Source organism: Bombus bifarius, unplaced genomic scaffold (genome assembly GCF_011952205.1).
Source record: "Bombus bifarius isolate JDL3187 unplaced genomic scaffold, Bbif_JDL3187 scf7180000007987, whole genome shotgun sequence".
NCBI lineage: Eukaryota > Metazoa > Arthropoda > Insecta > Hymenoptera > Apidae > Bombus > Bombus bifarius.
Window position 1 is genome coordinate 2,109,239 of NW_022884369.1, and position 22,181 is coordinate 2,131,419.

Genomic DNA, 22,181 nt, shown 5'->3' on the forward strand with positions numbered 1-22,181 from the left:
CCTGACTTACCGCTCTACGATACTACTGAAGTCAGTACAAATACGCTGCGACTATGATGTAACTTAATGTTAAATTACTATTAAAAGCCAAATATGTTCATTATGTACATTTTTAAATTTCCCATTGCTATACATATAAATCCATACAATTGTGTATATATCTTTATACAATGTTTAATGAAATTCATGAGAGATTCCAAGTTGTATGATTGAAAGCTATTAAAAAATATAACATTTGTTTCTATTTAATGATGATAGCAGTGCCCTCTTGAACTATAAGTAACCAACTAATAACATTAGTGAATTTACAAATTGCAAGTCGTAATTGTAGAATTCTATTGCAGACGTGCAGTTTTTACAATTATAGGAGTTAGAACTTTTATGTGTATTTTACAAGTGTTCATAGTAGAATGATTATTGTATGTTATAATTTAAGTAAGTGAGTAAAGTTTGTTTATCTGTTATATAGCGTAAATTATATAATATATATTATATAAATAAAAATTGTATAAAATAAAATATAGAATAAAGTTTCAGTGAAAATTAAGATATAGTATGCATACAGTCCCAAATCAATTTTCTTGATTAGCTACAGCTTCATTAAAACAAAATTTATTATATATTGTCAATTCATTTCTTTATAAGGAAAAGAGGATCTTTGGTTGTATCACAATTCCAGGGATGCCTTGCATATACATAAGTATTTATAATATCTGCAATATAATATAATAGTTACAAGTTACAAATTACATTATATTACAGTTAACAGTGATATCTATATATCGACAAGTACAAATGAAAAATGAGAAGTAATTTCTGTTTATGATTTAATCACGGCCATAATTCACTTTACAAATACTGTTCGATTCAAAAGAAAACATTTACAGATTATTATTTTATGCAATTTGTTTCGATAAAGGATTAATTTGTAAGTCAAATGAATTGCTATTTCTGACGCTCCTCCAGTTAACCAGACCAGACAAAATTGTGAAACAAATTGCAACACTCCCGTAGATAAGATATTTTGGGTACGTCTTTCTCGATTTGTATTGTATCATTTCTTTGTTTTGAAGATAGAACCGCGGTTAACGGTGTCATGCCACGAAAAGTACAATTATAGCACGAGACTTATGGCGATCGAGGCATCTTTCGATTAAACACAAACTTATCGTTAGGGGCAACATGTCCGTACACAACGACCTTGCCGTAATGATACAGCATTGCAGCTGTTCATTCTTCGATAACAAACTTTTTTTAAACATCGAAAATTAACGTGTAACTTTGGAACAAACGCCTCGATCGCGTGCACTATGATGCAACTTTAAACTTGGATTCCTTTCGTATCTATCAATTTAATTGCGCCTTAAGTTCCATCGCTACGATGTTAACCACAAGTTACAACATTGTTGCCGTCGCGATTTTCAGATGCATATGTACTTATATGTGTATATGTGTATACTTATAGAACAAGTCACAAGTTTCTTATCCATATTATTTCGACCAAACAACTTTAATATTTGCACTATGACAAATATCAAATAAAGATATCCTATCTTAACGAATTTATTTTAGCGTGTTTTATTGAGGGAAATAAATTTTTCTTTCAATAAATTGCAATAATTCCTTTCACATCTTTAAAATCTTGCAAAATCGTGATATACCGTGAATTACATTTTCGTAAGACGACCAAGAAGATTGACGCAAGGTTCTGGTAAATTAATCAAAAGTATACGTTCTCTACTGAATTGAGTAATTATTTAAAAAACATCTAAAAACATGTATCCAGTGGCACGATCACGGGAAGAAGTATACTGTAAGAAGTAACATTTTTCGTCTGTCTCGACTGTATATTAAATATACTTTTATAACATTAATCTTTTATTATGCACGAGCTTTTATGCTGACTCGAATAAGCAGGAAATCTTAACGACTGACTTATAAAGTTTATAAAGTTATCGAACTGTTCGACTTTTACGTGTTCATTCCGGCTCTGGATTGAAACCAAAGTAGATATATTTGAAGTGTTTGACTTCTTTAACTCGGTTAATTAAACTGAGCTAACATAGTTTGCATACGTCATATGATCGTTACTTCAGTTTCATCTTATCAGTGTAAACGTTTCAGTTTATTGACTTTAATTATTAATTTCTCTCTATCAGCGTTTACATTTCACATGAATTGTTCTTTGTTAATCTGTTAATCTCAATAATCAGTGAAATGAGTTTCTCTTCGACGCTCGACGATCATTGACCAAAAAGAATCTTATTCGTTCGTTATTCTTACAGATTAGTGCATTTTATAATTGAAAACGGATCCACGTCGATTTTTTAGTTTTTAACTAATTAATACGCAGTAGAAAGAATAGTGGTTAACGACGATTTAATTTGAACGCTGATTCACGTCTTCTTCTGATCTCATATTATATATATACATATACATATGTATATATACAGTACAAAAGGCGAAAAGATCAGACTAACGAATGAAAGTGATTACGCGGCGAATATGTACCGGTTCTTACACGAATCTGACTAGAAAAAGGAAATTGAATTTTACCATTTCTGTACATTTGCCACGATTATGTAAGAATTCTATCGCGTTTCTATTAAGTTCCATTTCATTGAGCATGTGAAATGCAATAAATTCTAGAATATTTTCAGGGTAAAATACTACTAGCTTCTCTGAAATAACCAGCATTTCCCGATGCGACTGATTATTCATATACAATTATTATAATTTTTCACTGCAATGTAAAGTACAAGAACATAGATATCGTGTCCAGATATCGTTTAATATATAGATAAAGGAAGCGAGTTTCCACTTGTTACATGTAATACATTACATGTAAATATGAAATACGGATAAATACGGAAAAAGGATAAGGAAATTTTATGTAGACAAGACAAGACATTGAGATAAAATCTATGACAAAGAATGATTAATTTTTTATCAAGTTTTTGTTTTACCGAGTAGAACTGTAAAATTTCAAGTATTTTTACTGAATCGCGAAAAATCAATGATAAAGAATGCGTTTAATATATTCGAGTTCGCGTTCGTCCTGCTAGATGATTATTTGATGATTATATGAAATGAAAATGATAATTAAGCAAAGGATAGAACATAATGGAATGAAAGCGTAAACTTTTACTGCTGACCTTTTATACAATCATTTTATTATGTGTCACAATTGATATTATCGACAACTCATACCTCGAATCTACATATAATTATCCAATATTTGTCTGCCGGAATACACTACGTTAGTTCACTGCTTTACTGGCACTTCTGAGATATTGTTTTAATCGCTAATTTAAATGCTAATCGCCTCTGTGTTACGTGAACTTTAAAAAAATACTCAATTTTTGACTCCTTATAGCAAGAGTTGAGCAAATCTATTTAAAAATATAGCACTAATAACTAAGACAAGATTTTTATAATTAATGTTTTATAAATAAAATAATTAAATTATAATAATTATATTATATTAATTTATATTATAAATTATATTAATTTTTATAAATAATATAATTAAATTTTATAATAACATGCTTTTATAATTAATTAACATAATACATAAGAATACACTGTTTAACATTGTCAACAACTATAACATAATCCGGAAGCAATGTATTTGGCAGTATTAGGGTTAAAACGAAATTCAGAAGGGAGAAAGATAATTTGCTCATCCCTGCTTCAAAAACTAGATTAAAAATTGAGCCGTGAGAACGAGATTATCTCTTCATTTTTTTTCTATCAAAAATTGATTATTTTCGCGGGTATATAATTATCCAATAATCTTCGTCTACTTAACTACGTAACTGACAAGCGTCTGCAAAAAGGTAATTGCAAAATATACGATTGTATCTCTAAATAAGCTAGGGTGGCTGTTCGTCAAAGCTTCCGCATTATCAAGTATTTTTTGTGTATAAAACGTGAGAAAATATTTTATCGAAACATTTATTTTTAAATACTTTTAAATATCATCTGATTTAAGAAATAATCTTAGAACCGAAGCTAAATACACGATGAAAAAGACCATTGAAATTTGTTTTAAATTGAATTCGATGTGTTAATTACAATACTATTCCATTCTTTCTTGGTCCATTTCATTTTCAGTATGGCGAAAGCTTGGCCACCCTACTACACTAATTTAGCAATGGTAGCACGCAGTTACACACGGTTTCTTCCGTCTGTAAGTACTACTTCTTAATTACGTGATCGTCGTACATTATTCTGTGACCGTCCATTATCAAACATCCGCTTTTTTTTTGGAGTATCTAGCACGTGTGCGATGTATACGATACATATGGAAGCAGAGGCTATAATCCTCTACATTTACATGACTTCTTCTCTAAAAACTCTTATCTAAAGTTTCCTAAAAGCTACTCAGACTTTAGTTAACATTTACTTTTCTTTAATCGTATATCTGTTTAAAAGAATAACATTATGATCGTTTGTAACGGTAGCTACAGCCTCTACATTATTCATTATACTTAATACTGTATTTTGAATAAACTAGACTCATCATCTTTCGTCACATACAGCCATTGATATTGTATACTAATCTCTTACATTTACGCAATTACTCTAATTTGACACAGAATTTCGTATACAGTCTTAACGTTACTTAATGATGATATTGTTCATGTATTGTGCTAAAAATATGCCTCGAACTACAAAATTTTCTACTTTTATTCCCTAAAGAAATGCTTCCTTTTCCGGTTCTTTTCTTTTTTCGCCTTTGGTCATTTTTTAATCATTTCATAAATATAAATACTTTATCAAATATCGTTAAACAGCTCTTTTTATATGGACAAAATAACACGTTCCTTTTTTTAGAACGTTCATCACCATTCAAATCCATTTACGTTATTCGCAAGAAAAAAATAAAATCGTTCCTTCGGTGACACAACAATCGTGAAATAAATATCAAATAATTTCAACGTCCAACCCTTTGTACCTTTTGTCTCTTGAAAATATACTAAGTACATGTTGCTTAAAAATATCACATACAATATACAGAGTACCCGTTCAAGGTTTCAAAAAATATTGTAAATTCCTTACTCGTATTTAAATATTAAAAAAAATTATATTTTGTCAAATTTAGACCAAATTTTGAGCGTACGGAAATAAGTAGTTACGTTACTATTATTATTTTGTTTTATATCTACAATATCCAATACATATATACTTAAACCCATCGGATATGACTGAATTTTCTAATATACCACCGATTTATAAAAAATCACAGTTATCTTACGTTTACTAAATTTTCTTTACTAGTCAATTTTTTATGCAAATTACGAGAGATACACTTTAATCTTAATTTTAAAGTTTAATACTTCATTGTGTTCATTACCGATGGGTTAATTTGTATTACATTGAAAATTATTTGAATAATACTGCTCTTCGACTGAATAATGTTCGACATTACGTCGTTAACGATGGGCATGTAAAATAAAATTTTACTTTATATATAATTTTTTAACGATCGCATTGTCATAAAATCGTTTTTAAGAAATGGTAGCAAGGGTGGTCTATAACTTCTACCCTTAAATATGCAGAAGAAAATGTATACAAGTTAAATATTGATAAACGGTAAAAAATACGAATTTCTTATTTTAACTAGAAAGTTTAAAACCTATCGTTATTATCACTTGTACTATATATGAGTCAATAAATAATAATCACTAAATTCATCAACAACAATGGAAGTATATCAAGTTTGATAACATCAATAAGTTAAAAAATTAAGAAAAATATATATTTGTTTCTATTTTATAATATGTAAAGAAGACCTAGTTACGCCATAAGAACAAACAACTAAGTGCTTGTCAATAACAATAAGTACCTAGTACTATGTTCAAACGACTCAATTAAAATATACAAAAGTTCCGTTGCTCCTTGCGTTTTAGCACCATTAATATTCAAAATTAAAGCTCATGTTTCTCATTCCAATAGCTAATACACATGGATACGATAATATCGTAAAGTATTTTATTTTTCTAAAACCATTCTTCGTATTGGTTACCCATGGTTCATCTCATTAAATCTGCTGCTCTTTGTCTATCTCGATGTACTTCTCGAGGATGCATTCTTTTACGATGTGAGAAACAATTTCCAGAACTCGCGAAAGCTTTCGGACAATATGGACATTGATAAGGCCTTGCACCTGTATGTTGATTTATGTGAAACTTTAAATCTTGATTTCTTTTAAAGGTTTTATCACAAAGAGGACACGCGTGCGGCCTCAAATCCGAGTGCGTTATACTATGAGCTCGTAATGTAGAATTTGTTGGATAAACTCTCCCACATACATTGCATGGAAATTGTATTCCTCCATGGTACTCCTTGTGTCTGAATAAATTTGACTGTGTTTTAAAGCTGTAATGCAATAAACACTTTTATTAATAGTCACTTTATTGGATACTCAATCAAATTTAACTGAAGTACTCACATTCTACCACATATGTCACAACCATATTTTCCCTTAGGCCGATGAGTTTCCAAATGTACTTTTAGATTTCCTTTAGTAGAAATTTTTTTACTACAAATTGGACAGATAAAATTGCTTGATGAATTATTATCGGTATTCATATGAAGTACACCATTAGTAGAATACACTTGTTGGGATCTTAAAATAGGCTTCCCATCAAGTCGTTTATCTTTAGGCAAATGAGACCATAAATGATTTTGTAAACCAATTTGAGATATAAAGGATCGAGCACATATTGTACATTCATGAGGTTTAGTTGATACATTAGAAATAAGTTCTTCAGTATCTTCTTGTAATTTATCATTGCTCTCTTCTTTTGTTTCCTTTTTTATTTCATCAATTCTATAGGAGATAAATGCAATTGAGTAAATATATAATCATACATGTTAAGAAGATACTATACCATGTTTTGTTATGTTAATATAAATATTCTTACTTATTTGTTAATGGTAATGGTTCTGGGGAGTTTGTTTTTGTTATTATTTCTTCTGTATCAGATGCTTCTGAAGTTTCTGATGCTGAATTCTCCATACCATACTGTAAAAATAACATTGGGTCTACCTTGACTTCCATTTCTTCCATACTTGGAGTATGACATTTATCATCTTGTGACATTAATTCTGATGGTCCCAGTGGTTCGCCTTCAGCCAAAATTTCTATTGCCCCCTAGAAGATGATGGATGTTAAATAAATATCTACAAAATAAATTAAAGCATATAATGATTGTAATATACTTTTGTTAATATTGTATGTAATAATCCCCGGTCTTCTATCCTTCTTGTGTTTTGCACATCTTTAACACTTTCTCTTTCTACATCCTGTATATTTGTATCATCACTATTACTATATAACTGAGATTTTAACTTCTCCTGCGTTCTATATGCCATCATAGCAAAGCGATGAATACTTTCTAATCTTTTAATGCACGTAACACATACCATTTTTGATAATTTATCTTCAGAGGACACCTACAACACAATATAATTACAGTATTGATAATAAACTGATATAAGAATAAAAAGTACAAAAAATATGATATAGAAAAATAGTGATTAGAAATTAATGAAAGTATTAAAAATTATTGAAATAATAAGAAAAATCAACATTTTTAATATTTCATTATTTATTGAAAAAAAATCTTTAGACATTGAAAATGCAAGAAAATTTTTAATAAAAAATCGATTTTAAATTATTTGTAAAATTAATAAATTTTATTTACTTTATTATAAAACAAATGTGTGTTTTCTGGCAGTTTTTTTTTATACGAAAAATAACCTGAATTTTATCTTAATAATTCATTTTGTTTATTTTAATCTTAAAAATGTTTTTTAATATTCAAATTTTATTAAATATTTCATTTACAATTTTTCTTTATCGGAAAATTACTCATTATTTATGAATTATTATATGAATAGAATTATATTTATAGATGCGCTAGTTATATAGTGCATATAGCATACTTATCGTAATCAATAAAATGCTAATTTTTAACACTTCTGTATTCCCATCAAAATGGATTCTTCCATTTTCCTAATTATGGATATTCGATTATTCCGAATGCAATGTATACACATCAGAATTATAATTACGTTAATTTTCACATTAATTTACATAAATACATAAAATATATCGTTTTGTTTAAAATTCATTTTTAAATACAGATGATTTTACAATACGATTTTTCATTAATCAACCGAATTAAATTGTAAACAATAATAAAATAATAATTTCTATGTGAGTTAATTACTTTACATGTACTATTTTTAATGTCTTATTTGCCCAAAAAGATGTATTTCGAACTTGTATCGATGCTGTGGCATTTTACAAAATTTCGAAGTTCTGTAACAGTTCTCAAATTTTTTGAGATAAATATACATGTATCTCTTGACATGTACAGAAAACAGGATACAGACGGGATTGAGCGCGAAACATCCGGCAACGGGGTACCAAGTGGAGTTTTCGAAAAAAAATCCGCACACATGTTAGGCCTACACACGAAACTGTATGTATATACATGCAGGCGCGCATACAGCGGCGATCGCGCTGATTTACACGGAGCGGAGAAAGACTTACCAAGATGTAGAGATATTTTCGTATTTTGGTCTGCAGGTAGTGCCGTCTACCATCCTCAGCGAAAATGTGGACCCCGTCGTTTCTTGGTATGTCACTAGCACAAATTCGGCAGTGGATCTCGTCCTCCCGATCGCGCTCGAAATCGCGACTCGCCGTACCCATTTCAAAAAGAAAGAAAAAAAAATATGACGAGATATCACCACGCTAAGGAAATATTTTTTTTTTCTCACTAATTTATATGTACAAGCACGATTTAAAAATGATTTATGTTAAATGATTCACGCGGCCCCGTTTCACAATGTTAAATTCATTGCTTATTGCTTATTTTCCCTCCCTTTCGTTATCTTAGCACCGTGATGGAAAAACGTCGGAAACGTCCGATATAAAACTTTCAGCAATGCATCTTTACGACGTGCCAGCGTGTCTGAGAGGGTTGATTATTCTAACGATTTTTTTTACTTATGAGTCTCCCGGATTGGGTGAGATTACTCCAGCACAACGTTGACGCTTTAAAAACGACGTCGGCGCCGGGCGTCGGCGTCTCTCCCGAAACGAGTGCTCAATACAAAATATATAATAGCATTCGTCGATTTGAAAAACATATGTATATATCCAATTGTTTTATTTATGGATTCCGGTCGTATTAACCGATATTTGCTATTAGAATATTATAATGTATTTTATTATCATTCGATCGTTATTTAGGCAGGAATTAAAGATTTCACGTGGATCCATGAATTCGTATTTCTAAAATACTACCCTTTGCTAGAAATAAAGAATAAAATGTATCAACGCGGTACTCTTAATTGGTCCGCCATCTTCTTTGATTCATTCGTTCGTATTTTTTATTTTCTTCGTCAATGATTCATCGGAGTTGTTTTATACTCTCCGCCTTTATAGAATTGTGAATTTATCTCACTAGAAATAGATCTCGATCGATATATTTCTTAGAAATTGCGCCACATCGATAAATTTAATGACAATTTTTCCAAACTTTCCCGCCATTTTTCTGAGCATGTATTACTACGCCTCATGGTAGAAGGGATGAATGTAGATGTTTTTGTCGCAGTGAAAAATAGTTCCAGGTACTTGCGAACGAACAGCCTCCCCCTTGATATGCTACGTCCCCATTTAAAAAAATCAATACTTAATAATTAGCAATTAATACACTTTCCAAGTATATACAACTGCTATCTTATTTTCTGCAGTTTTTAATGTACGTATGTGCTTTCTCCTTTTTTAATGCGTATGTGTTTTCTTCTTATTTATATCATTAACATTTAAATTATATAGTTTTATATGAAATTTCTGCAAAAGATTATATATTTTTTACTATGTTTCGTTATACATAAAGAAAATGTTATTTTTGATTAATATAGCAAAGTGTGATCTCTTAATTTTAGGAGAATTATGCTCTTAAGGTTAATAGATAAACGAATGTTTCGAACATAAGTTATTTTTATGAATTTATATCATTTGTCTCAGTAACAAAAATTAAATTTTGCTTCATACAAAAAATACAAGTAATTAACCAATTAACTCATACCTTTTATTGAATAAAAAATACAATTAAGGTGATTAATTGAATATAAATGGAATTACCGTATGTACGCATTATGTCATCATTACTTAATAAACATATCTTTTAATATAATTTGTACTGTAATGTTTAACAGAAATATATATACGTCAAAAATGAAATATATTTAATGAAACATATCATTGTTGTAACATGGTAATTTGTTAATGTATTAAACATATATTTATTAAATAAGTATGAACTATCAATAAAAGTCACGAAATTGATTAATTTATAAATATTTGTTGTTTATTCTTGTTTCTTCTTAAACATTTTTGTAAAGTGTTAAGAAATTAGTACTAACTTAACATTTTGCCTTATTTTGAATTGGCAAAAATAATTTAAATTCTGCTGGTAATTCATCTTCAGAATATAATCTATCAGAAAAGTATACTCTTCGTATTCTACAGTTTGCATGGATTTGAACTCTTAATGTTTCCACATAATTTGTTCCATATGCACGTCTAGTAAAATCAGCTAAATTAAACTGAATCTGATTCCATCCATCATCCAGTCTCATTGGCATTGTACAAATAAATGGTTTTACTCTAGTTGTAGATTGATAATTACTAGCACGAAATCTACGGCGCACATTCTTGTCATCAATAACCTAAAGTCAAATATTTATGATCATTTGATATATTGTATTCTGTTACACACGATTAGTTAAATATTTTCTTACCTGGACTTCAAAAGTAAAATATTTCTTTAAATTCTTAATTATCATCACTAGAAATGGTAATTTTATACCTAAAGTTTTTCTGGGATCTGCTGGGCAAGTTATATATGTAGTACTAACATTACTGCCCAATATTTCCAATACTAAACTTTGTATATCATTATCTGTAATTCGTTTTATATGTCCGTTTCTTACTTTTTTATCCCAAATTTGTAATGGTTTGCTACCAATACTATACAATATTGATAAAAATCCACTTTGAAATGTATTTTTAAACATGTTCACTTGCTTATTTTTGTCTTTGTTAATCTAAAAAATAGTTCTTTCTGTCGTGTTTCTTGTTCACAGACATGCGTCAAGAGATCTCAATGAATTTTATGCTTTCGTTTTTATCTGTAACTTAACCTTTCATTTTATGACTTGAGGTTCACTAAAAAGTTACATGTTTTTAATAGATTTATTGTTAAAAGGTGATTTCCACATAATACTTAACATTATTCAATCAACAAAAGCATTTCTAGTTTAAATCGACATCTTCTTTGAGAAATTTGATTTGCTAAATAACTTTAGCGATAAACATAACCTATACCGTTTGTGTTTGATCAATGTTGCCGTTAAATTTACAGCTATATCGAAAATCGATCGATTATCTCGAATTTATCGATTTCAGTTGTTCGATATTGGCAATTTAAATTTAAAATATGGACGATGTACGATTGTACTTGTTAGAATTAAATTTCAGATGTATAAAACAAAAATATAATGCATTTCAAAGTTTTTACAGTCGTTTATTGATGTCAAATACAAACCGATAAAGTTTAAATAAGCAATAGATATCTACGTATTAGATGACCATTCTTTAAAAGAGAGTTAACGATTTTTCGCCATAAAAAACTTTATCAGTGTAAAATCTTTACTGCCATTATTTATTTCTTAGTCTTTTTCCCGTTCGATCATGCTTTTTCTTTGCTCGATATTACTGAAAATTACATTTTATAACTGTATTCTCTTAAGGAATAAATAAGAAAAAACAAAGTAACTGATTTATTTTAAGCGCAACTTTCATTTTCTATACCACAACATTAAAAACAATAAATCGCATAGTATGATCCTTTTTCCCATCATTAGGAAAGCATTCTTTTAACATAAACATATACAGCATTATCAGATTAAATTAACGGGTCGTTTAAACGTTTTTTTAATAGAAATTTTTGGATAATTCACTTACATTTTCAACTACTTTCATTGAAATAATTTCTTTAACTATCGGTACACAATTCACATAAACTTAATGTTTTAATTATACGAACATAAAATCGCTTTAATTGTTGAAAATACTAAATTGAAATTTTTGTGCATTTATTTATCAATAAGTTGGAACACAAAACGAAGTACGTATGTTTTTACGACATAATAATTTACAGTTTAATAATAGTCAGGTATATAAATTTCCGTTCCAATAGTACAATTGTCCGATAGTTACAGATTTAAAAGGAAAGAGTTACTTGTAAAATAAGTATTTATGGTCTGCCCAACGAGATGAAAGAGTAGACACGAATAAAATGTGATTGCTGTGACTGGAATCACCACGTTTATGTCTACTCTCTTGTCTCGTTGAGCAAACTATAGATCGTCACCTTTTATTCTAATGCATCCACATTTTCTCGGAATCACATTAATCGTTGTGTTCCATCGAGATACTTCCACTTCAGACATCTTAGTAATTAATACTTTATTCGCTTATTATTATGACTAACTATTGTATTACAGTTTACGCGGATAAAATAGGTCCTGCAACAGGGGTACATTTTCGTAGGATTCATGTTTCTCTTTTTCTTTCATTTTCTTACTTTTTTTACTGAAAAAACTATGCGAAAGAGGTTCACCACGACTCTTTTTCATTGTTTCTTTTATTTGGAACACTGAATCCCACGTGAAGAAGGAAGGCTCACCTATGAAGCGATATTTCAGAAAAAGGAACATTCATTAACTCGTCCTCGAGTGAGCTATAAATTATTCGGAAGGTTTTGCGTTATGAATGGTTATCTGAAAGAATAAAATATTATAAATGATATAAGTAACCCTTCTTTCCTCTCATCTCCATGATACAGAGCGTATTACATATCGTGGAAAAGTAATCAATTGCTTTACTGAAATTTTACGATCATTTGTTTATGTTCTTTTTCCTTCCTTTTTGTTTAAGAGTTCATTAATATTTAAGAAATCTGTAGATTGATGGAGTGAGAATAATGAATATAAGATAAGTCTTCATAAGAGAATCATATAATAGTATTATTTTCTTTTGTTCTTATATAGATAGAACGAACTCTATTTCTCGACATTATCTTCATTCATTATTGGATATTCTTTATATCATGACCAATTTAGTATCGTTATAAGCTTCTGGCAATAAGACAAAATTCGACGACGTTGTCCCTTTAGCGTAGTCTCATCGGAATCTTGAATATAATTAAATCAAACATATTTTATTAATAACCATGATTCAACGAGACAAATTTTGAATTATTACCATCTTATCTATAATTTCCAATACATCCAGATTATCTTCCATTTTCGTTTTAGATAACGGATGTATGAAAATTTGAATATCCTTTACTTCTCAATATCTTGTAAAACACGAATATAACCCCAGAGTGCTTCTAGGCCCCATAGAAAAGCAAATTGGGGCAATAATATGAATATATCACATTACCTTTCTTCAATTTTACAAATTCTAAAACAAAAACTCGGAGAACAATCGAATACGTTTAAAGAGTCCCCAACCAATTGCCAAACCTGTATCATCTTTGTATTATTTACCTGTGTGCAATCTTGTAAATCATTATAATTAAATTGATTTAATAAAGCATCCTTAAGCATTTGGTGAATATTACGATGATAAAAAACTGTTTTCTCAGTTGGAGACACTTAATACACATAATTCTTTTCAATTTCTTGCTGAATCTCATTTTGGAAAATGCGCTTCTCTTGTATTGATCACTATATATAATTTCAAAATTAATCATTATTAAGAATTTCATTTCGCTCAACAAAACATTGAGTTTTTTATACGGAATAAGACTAGTCTATTAAAGTTGCTTTACATCTATGTAAATGAATCTAAATGAAGATCATGAAATTGTTTCACTGATTTGTACGCGTTCATAGTAGGTAATAAGACATAAAAGACATTTTATTCGCGAGAATGAGAAAGCCAAGGATTAAATAAAGAAATTAGGAGATGGCCGCATTTCATCTCAGATTTCAATATTTTTCGCTTAATGTTTCTACAATGCTTTTATGATCATAAACCACGACTCTCTGGAAAATGACCATTTCATTTACGATGTTTAAACAGTTTATGTTTACTGATTGTGACCCTATCAATGAAATTGTTATAATAAATATAATAGAATCAATAATCACTGTTAAGATCACAATCTTGATCAAGCACCAATAACACCTCTTACTTCAAGACGTTATTATATGTTTAAGCGTAAAAAATATGATTTAAATTATATTTATTCATTTACGCAATTGTAGATACAAATTCTTCGTGCCATATTTATAATCGTTGCAGAAATCCATGAAAGGCTGCTGCAAACGATCAGTTGCCGCGAAAGAAAAGAAGAAAAAGGAGAAGAAAGAAGACTGTATTATTTATTGGTGCTTGAGCAATTTTTTGATGCGATTAAGGCACTGCAAAAGATTTATCCTTCATAAAAAGCTACTGATCTTCAAAATCCGCGATCCGTTAAGTTAAAGAAGCAATGGCGTTATGTATGAAGATCGAGAGTCATCGGTGATTCAATATCGAAGTTACCGTGCAATAAGGCCCAAGAAAGATAGATCAAGAAGACTCATTCTCCCTCCGATTAGTTCATTCAACAACTGTAATATATGTAAATACATTAATAAAAATGGAACACATGATTAATACTATATAAAAAATAATTTTTTTAAAGGAAAATATACACATAAAAACAACATACATACTAATAGGAATAAAAAATTGATGATATATAATAAAAAATATTAGAAACACACAATACTGGAAACAATGACTCTTACGCCTGTCTATTTAACAAATTAAATACTATGAAAAATTTTATCATAGTATTTCAGAAGATTTAACATTAAGGTTTAATATTAATGTTTACTATTAATACTAAACCTATAATGAAATCACATATCTTTTAAGTTTTGTTTTCAGACATTTATATTGTTCTCATCAATGACTTTTTGAAATGTCCTTAAATTAATTTTCCTTTGCAATGCCTTAAAAGGGCAATGTAAATTAAGCTTATATGTAAATCTTAAATACTATATAACTACTTATCAATAGCTCCATCCATTATATTGTTTTTAACTTGAATACTAATATGTATTCCATCCCCAGACGCACCTTTTTCTTTTTTTGTTTGTGAGTTGGATGCATTATCAAGACCCAGCTTACTTAAAGTACATAGAGCTTTCAATGCTGCTTGATTACGGCTCGCAGTTCTTGTTGGCCCATTGCCATGACAAACTTGTGGTGGATCTGTACTTAATGTTACAAGTGATAGATATTCTTTGTTTACTGCTCCCTGAAAACAAAATTGATTATTAATTTGTTATTCCACATTATATACAACTACATGTATTATTTGCTAATATATATTTTAAATTATAGACGAAGATAGCTATATATACCTTTGGAAAATCGTTAAATTCCACGCTGAAATTAAATAACTGAGACAGATATTTCAATTGATCTTTGGGAGAAACAGTGGGTGGGTTTTGTTGCTGTTGTCCTCGTAGTTCTTCAGCAACAATTTGTACGCTAGGTCCACTGCCTAATTTAGATTCCTGACCTCCGTCTACTAATAAAAGTCCAGGTACTAACTGACGTCCAATAGTTCCTGATTAATGTAAAAATTTTTGAGGACACTTATGTATTATACCAAATAATGTGATTTTTAACTTTTAGTATTCATAATTTGTACATAATGGATGTTATAAAAATTGTTATTAAGTGTACATTATCTTACCTCCTACTGGTGGATGAGATTGAGTTTCATTGATCTGCTCATCTTCTAGGAAGGTAACTTTTCGAGGTTTTTGTTCAGCATTTTCACTTTCTCCTGTTTTAATCGATGGCTTCGTCGGTTGTGGTTGGGGCTTAGTGTAACCTAACTGTGTTAAAAGAGCTTCAGCCGCAGCTCTCTTAGCCAACTTTTTATTAGGACCGATTCCTTGAGCAGAATATTGTCCCATAGTAACCTCCATAACGAATTCTTTTCGCCTCGGAGCACCTTTTTCTTCAATCAGATTATAGACAGGTTCCTTCTCTCGTTTAGCTTGTTGTATTTGATCCAATCGCGAAACTGGATTAACTTCTTCTGCAGAGTCAGAGTCAGAACGTGGTTCTTGATAAACTTTTATAAGATTTCGCGACTTTTTCTTTGTTGCCGGTGGTTTGCGTTTCACACGTACTAAACGATTTTGAATAGTTTCAGGCAATGGAGGTAGACGATTGAGTTCTTCTAACATGAACTCCGCTGCGTGTTTCTTCGATACCTATGCGTTGAATCGCAAATATATTATATATCACATGCTTTTTAGTTTAGTACAAAGAACCTATATAAAATATGTTATATTTTAAATACAAAAAGACTTACTTTCTTTGAAGGTCCTTCTCCTAATGTAACTTTATCTCCAACAGTACATTTCGTCCTGAATGTCCGAATATGAGGCTTACCAATTTCTGACACAACTTCAAAACTAACAGGTAAGCCACGTTTTAATGCTTTTTCGTGAACTAATGATACAGGGCTCTTCAATTCTGCAATTGGATCTTTAGCTTCACCTAATGTACCGTTTTCGCCACTGTTACAATTATTTGCTATTTCTTCTGGTAATGGCAATTGGCGCAATTGTTCTAAAGCTTTGCTTGCCGCATCATGTCGTGCTGCTTGACCTGTCAGACCTCTACCAATAAATTCACGTTCTCCTACCTATAAATTAATGTTTTGAATAAAATTTTGTATCCAGAAATACAATTATAATGATGTGTTTATTACTCTTTTACCTTCAAAGATACAAGATATAATTGAGGTTCTGTATGGAAACCTCGATTATATGTAGGAAAACGTGGATTAAATATTCGAGGAAAGTGTCCTAAACCGTTTGTAACATATTGTTGTAATCCTGCTGGTGGAGCTTGTCTAAAAGTATAGACAGTGGCTTCTCCTCTTTTCATAGCCAAAGCATTTAATTCAACAGTTGGTGGCAAATTTCCTATAATGGAGAGAAGAGTTTAAAACTTCATAATATTTACATTTTCTGAATATATTTTTTGTAATTAGTATACCAGGCCCGCCAAAACATTTCCCCGGGTGTCCAACTCTCATAGTCTTTGTAGGTTTTGGCGGAGGTCGTTGATACCACGTCTTCGTTAATGCTTCAGTAGCAGCACTGTGCTGAGCTTTTTTTATGCTAGGACCTTCAGCAACATATTCTTCTTCGCCCAACTTTAGCGTTACCGTAAATCGCTTTTTGTGCGCTGGTCCTTGTTCATTAGTCAACCTATATTGATGCTGAATTTTATTAAAACGTGCTAACTCATTCAATAAGCACATTGGTGTTTTTTCTTTCATGTTTGCCAAAGCTGAATCAGTCACATTAACGTGATTTTGAGTAGGTGGACTTTGATCTCTGGACTCTCCACTGTTTGTTTCATTTGTAGTTGGTTTATTTGATTCTATGCTTTGCGGTTGTTGAATGTGTTGCGGAGGCGGGGGATTTCGTTGATTATTTTGCGGTGGTGGATACTGTGGTGGTGGTACATTTGGATTTTGTAGAGTCACAGAAACAGTATTTGCTTGATCCTTTAGACTGACGCTAACCATGGTGCCTAAAAGAAGTGACCCATGTTAGTTAGCTTTCTAGTATTAAAAATAATTTACTAATGTACGATAACACGCTATAATTTATTCAATGTACCATTCGCATTATGTGCATTCATGCCCATCAACATTGGTTGCCTTGGATTTCCATGTGGTGGTCCAGGATGTTGCATGTGATGAATGTGTTGTTGATGGGGGGGCATGGACAGTATTTGTTGATGTGGATTCCGATGCGGTAACGGATGCTGAGGCTGATGTAAAGGGGCCATATTTGCCTGCTGCATAGGACGCATCGGACCACCCATTCTAATAAAACATCAAATAAAATAAATATAAAAATTTAAGTATTTAGTATTTAGTGATCACTTCATATTTTATCATTATGAAATAAAAATATTTAAATATACATCATACTCTGGTATGAACTACAAAGAATTTTATATTATATTACAAACCTGTTATGATCTCGAAGTTGGTTTTGCATTGTGTGATGTTGGTGACGTAACATCATGTACAAAAATTATGCAAAACCTAAAATGAATAAAGATATTGAATAAAAAATATTGTACCAAATTCATTTAAAACAAAAGAATTTAGGGTGATACCATCTTTTATTCTAAGATGACATATTTGTAATGATATTTCTTCTGCATTGACTATTCTAATATAAAGAATAAGTATTACTTCATCAATGTAAGTATTACACATAAACGGCATACTTTTGATTTTGTTATTTTAGGTAAACTAATATATTGCATGAAAATGACATTGTAATGTTAAAAACAATGAGTAATTCAGAGGTAATAGATATTTGACAGTAATTGTACATGTAAATCATATTACACATATTACGAGCTGTATTTAGAAAGATTCGTTTATAATTGATAGGCGTAACAGCGTTAATCGCGAGTAAGAAATTTCTGTTCTAATGAACTAGTCAATAGACAATGGGCTTGGCCCGGCTATTTGGCAGCGGAATTATGCGGTTGAATTTTCTTACCAAAGTTTATTCTATTTCACGAAAATTTTCAGATTATTCGACAGCGAAATTTCCGGCGAAACAGATCTGCCACTTAAGGGAACACTGCCAGGCCCTTTATGCGGCTATTGGCAAACAGTAAAGAAAAATCGTCTGTAGACTAAAATGCGGCCATTTTGATGTGAGCCTCTCGGTCACCGTCTCTCATCCCTTCCAATCATCCTACTTGCCGATTTTTTTAAAAGTCTCCAATATCGATTATACTTATCGATACTTCTCATTTCTTTAAATCATCAGTTATTAACAATAATTTTTCCATATTATTTATAAGAGTATTTTATAAACTGAATATTTCGTTTAAATATAGTATTTAGTTACTAATATTCTTCAATATCAATAAAATATATTGTGTGTAACGTTGCATTGTAGATTCAAATTTTGAAACTGAAGTAACGGATGTAATCGACATTTACTTTGATATTATTGATTGAAATTTTATTAATGCTGTTGATAAACACGTGTACATATATTTGTACATTTATGCTTAATTAAAATTAAAGAAGAAATACCAAAGGTTTGATAATAAAGTCAGTTTCATATGTTAGTTAATTTTATGGAAAATAAATGTTTGATGTATAAATATTAATATTACAATATTATATATACTTTCTGTTATAAATATAATCAAGCCAACAATAGATGTTTATTAACTTTTTGTCACAACTTTGTGTTACAATATTTCAATATCAATGTGTTATTTATTAAATGAAATTGTTTAACGTGAATGTATATTTATCTGCCGCTATAAACTTCCGATGACTGCGCAATAAATTTTTATTCTTAAATAATACTAAAAGAAGTTATGTAATGTCTCCATTTATAAAATAAGATTGTTTATATAGATTGTGTATATAGATTATGTGACCAGTAATTGTTTACGTACAAGACACATTGACTTGATATAAATATCATCGGTATTATCGTCGAGCATAGATTTTCGGATTTTTTACTATTATTTTTATTATATAACTTTTATTTACATTCTGTATTTATATTAGAACAAATTTTAAAGCAAACTTGAAATAATATCAGTACGAAGTGTGGTAAACATAACCTATTCCAGTGTATATTAATCGTCTTTTTATTATTCAAGTACTTGATCATAAATTTTATGTGTAAATGAATAATTTTCGTAATTAATTTGAAACATTAGATGAAAATAACACACCATATAAAATGTTTTAATTATCTTTTAATTTATTTTTTAAGCTTATTTGCTATATTTCTCTTTTTAAATATAAACGTAAAAATGGAACAATCATTTCAATATAAGTTTTTTGATAGTAACCGTTAATATATGCTTATTTACAGTGGTATATGTACAATAACGCACATACTAATACATTAGATACAAGGATAACCAACTGAATGTATTTTAAAGGAGACAATAAGAACACATATATAATATGGATATAATAAATTACAATTTGAATTGAACTTAGAAGTAAATTGAAGATATTTTGCTGATAAAATCATTATCTTAATTTAATGGACTGTAGGGCATAAAAAATTGTAAACACTAATATTTTTCTAGTCTTTTCCTTCAAAGTATATAATTTAGTCTTTTTTAATGTGCAAAAGTATTAAATTTATAATTTTTCATTTTTTAAAATGATTTTTACATATTTGAATTATAAAATTCACTTTCATGAAAAAAATTACAAACGAACACTTTTTTTATAAACTTATAAGATGCATTATCTTAATCAAAATAGTACAAAGTATTTTCCTACATTTTTGACATTTTTTATAACCATCTTCAATTAATCTGCTTGAATAAACATTAATACATTAAAAAGTACAATTTCTATAACAAAAATTTTGTAATTGTATTACTTATCCCATCATAGTTTTTCTTATCATCTATTAATTCATTATAGAATCGCACTTTGTGTTATATTCATTCAACTTTCTTATTAATTTCTCTTTGGAGCCAATAAGCGTCTAGCATCATTGTCTTCAAGACTCAGCTAAGCTCCATTATTATAAAATAATTTATTAAACATTTAACGGTTTCAATTAATAAATACTATTTGATATACAATTTCACTACTAAATTTACAAAGAGCAGAATATAATGTTCCTGTAAAAAAGTTCAGATTGATTATCTTACTTAAAAAATATTCCTTAAATATAAAAGGGCAATATATATGTCTATTATTATAATCTTTATATCAAAATGCATTCAGAGAAAATCAAAGAATAAGCCCCTTTATATTTAAATTTGTTTAATGATACAGATGATATGTTGTAATTTATTAGTATGCCCCATAAAACTTTCTCCTATTTTTATGTGAATAATGACAATGAATGCAGTGCAGATGAAATTCCTTTAGTTCTAGTACACATATAATGCTCATGATTCAATTAATTGATTAATAGGTAAGATAATCTGCCTGATCATTTAATCCAGGACAATCCACTTAATATTTGGTCAAATCACTATTACTCCTTATAGATAGCAACAAGTGACTTTGACATTATTAATTATTTATATAAATCATTGCTATTACTGTATACCTTTTTTCAACCCACTTCTACTCAATGTAAAATAACGATTAAAGTAATAACAATAAAATTTATTTTAAATATACCTGGCTTTTCTTATTAAGAATTTTATTTTTACAGCCAGTTCAATAGTTTGTTATTTTTTAATAAGACATACATTTGAAACAAAATCGTTGAAGTGGATTAAAAATAAATACAATCGTTTTTCAATAGCATTTGGCACTGTCAACCCTTCATTGAAAATGTTTTAATAAATTCCATTTTTGAGAAAGCTAGAAAAATCAGAAAAGAAAGATTTGTTATGATCAAACAAGTTCTATTTTCAAAGTATTTTAATTTAGCAAATTACATGATAAAATAATATGCATCTTTTACTTACAAAATTTAAATTTTTACAACCTCTTTTTAAACAAAAGATATGTGTTAAATTTTTAATGTTGCATATTAAGCATCTTTCCAGTTTATAAAAATCAGACCCAAATAGTTTCATACTATTAATAATATACACAACTAAATTTACAAACCACATATGTTAATGACCTTGAACCTGCATTTATACACTAGATCACAATATAGTACATGCTAAAATCTTAGAAAAAAAAAAAATATATAAAGAAAACTTAGTCAAAGAAAACATATAGTCATTTCTGTTTAAATTTATTATTAATTTTGGTCGTACAGTTGGTAAAATTGTACTACTCTAATACTGTTGTACTTTTTCAGGGCGTTATATTTACATCAATTTATTTGAAAAACAGAAGAAGTTACAATTGTTAATTATTACCCAAAATGTGGAGTATCCCAAATGCCTGCATTTGAGACTTAAAATTTATATGAATTTTCTTTCTTTCTTCTTTTTTTTTTTTTTTTTTTTTTAGATAAGAAGAAAGATATAATGGGAATAGCATACAGTAATTTTA

The 22,181-nt window shown here is 29.4% G+C and overlaps 3 protein-coding genes and 1 long non-coding RNA gene across 5 annotated transcripts; 1 reads left to right on the forward strand and 3 right to left on the reverse strand.

The window, feature by feature from the left end:
• Positions 1-4,278: 4,278 nt before the first annotated feature.
• LOC117205202 (zinc finger protein 90-like) lies at positions 4,279-8,731 on the reverse strand. The gene is made up of 5 exons (XM_033443377.1): positions 8,570-8,731; positions 7,231-7,464; positions 6,933-7,162; positions 6,458-6,838; positions 4,279-6,384 (listed from the first exon to the last, which is right to left on the reverse strand). Exons 1-5 carry the CDS (start codon positions 8,729-8,731, stop codon positions 6,039-6,041), a joined length of 1,353 nt encoding a protein of 450 aa, XP_033299268.1. The 3' UTR covers positions 4,279-6,038.
• A 618-nt stretch (positions 8,732-9,349) lies between these two features.
• On the forward strand, positions 9,350-10,387 carry LOC117205217. Its single transcript, XR_004487196.1, has 2 exons — positions 9,350-9,785; positions 9,973-10,387. It is a non-coding gene; the product is annotated as an uncharacterized LOC117205217 (long non-coding RNA).
• Positions 10,376-11,500, reverse strand: LOC117205213 (cilia- and flagella-associated protein 20). The gene is made up of 2 exons (XM_033443400.1): positions 10,831-11,500; positions 10,376-10,758 (listed from the first exon to the last, which is right to left on the reverse strand). Exons 1-2 carry the CDS (start codon positions 11,104-11,106, stop codon positions 10,453-10,455), a joined length of 582 nt encoding a protein of 193 aa, XP_033299291.1. The 5' UTR covers positions 11,107-11,500; the 3' UTR covers positions 10,376-10,452.
• Positions 11,501-11,594: 94 nt separating this feature from the next.
• LOC117205191 (double-stranded RNA-binding protein Staufen homolog 2) lies at positions 11,595-18,916 on the reverse strand. 2 transcript variants are annotated; one of them, XM_033443356.1, is made up of 10 exons: positions 18,715-18,915; positions 18,170-18,245; positions 17,812-18,020; positions 17,180-17,722; positions 16,898-17,106; positions 16,488-16,823; positions 15,858-16,386; positions 15,520-15,728; positions 15,233-15,413; positions 11,595-14,718 (listed from the first exon to the last, which is right to left on the reverse strand). In XM_033443356.1, the coding sequence occupies exons 2-10, from the start codon at positions 18,223-18,225 to the stop codon at positions 14,708-14,710; spliced, it is 2,283 nt and encodes a 760-aa protein (XP_033299247.1). In that variant the 5' UTR covers positions 18,226-18,245; positions 18,715-18,915; the 3' UTR covers positions 11,595-14,707. The 2 variants fall into 2 exon arrangements, with proteins under 2 accessions (XP_033299247.1, XP_033299246.1); XM_033443355.1 differs by lacking the exon at positions 11,595-14,718 and having other exon boundaries at positions 15,046-15,413; positions 18,715-18,916.
• Between the last annotated feature and the right edge of the window lie 3,265 nt (positions 18,917-22,181).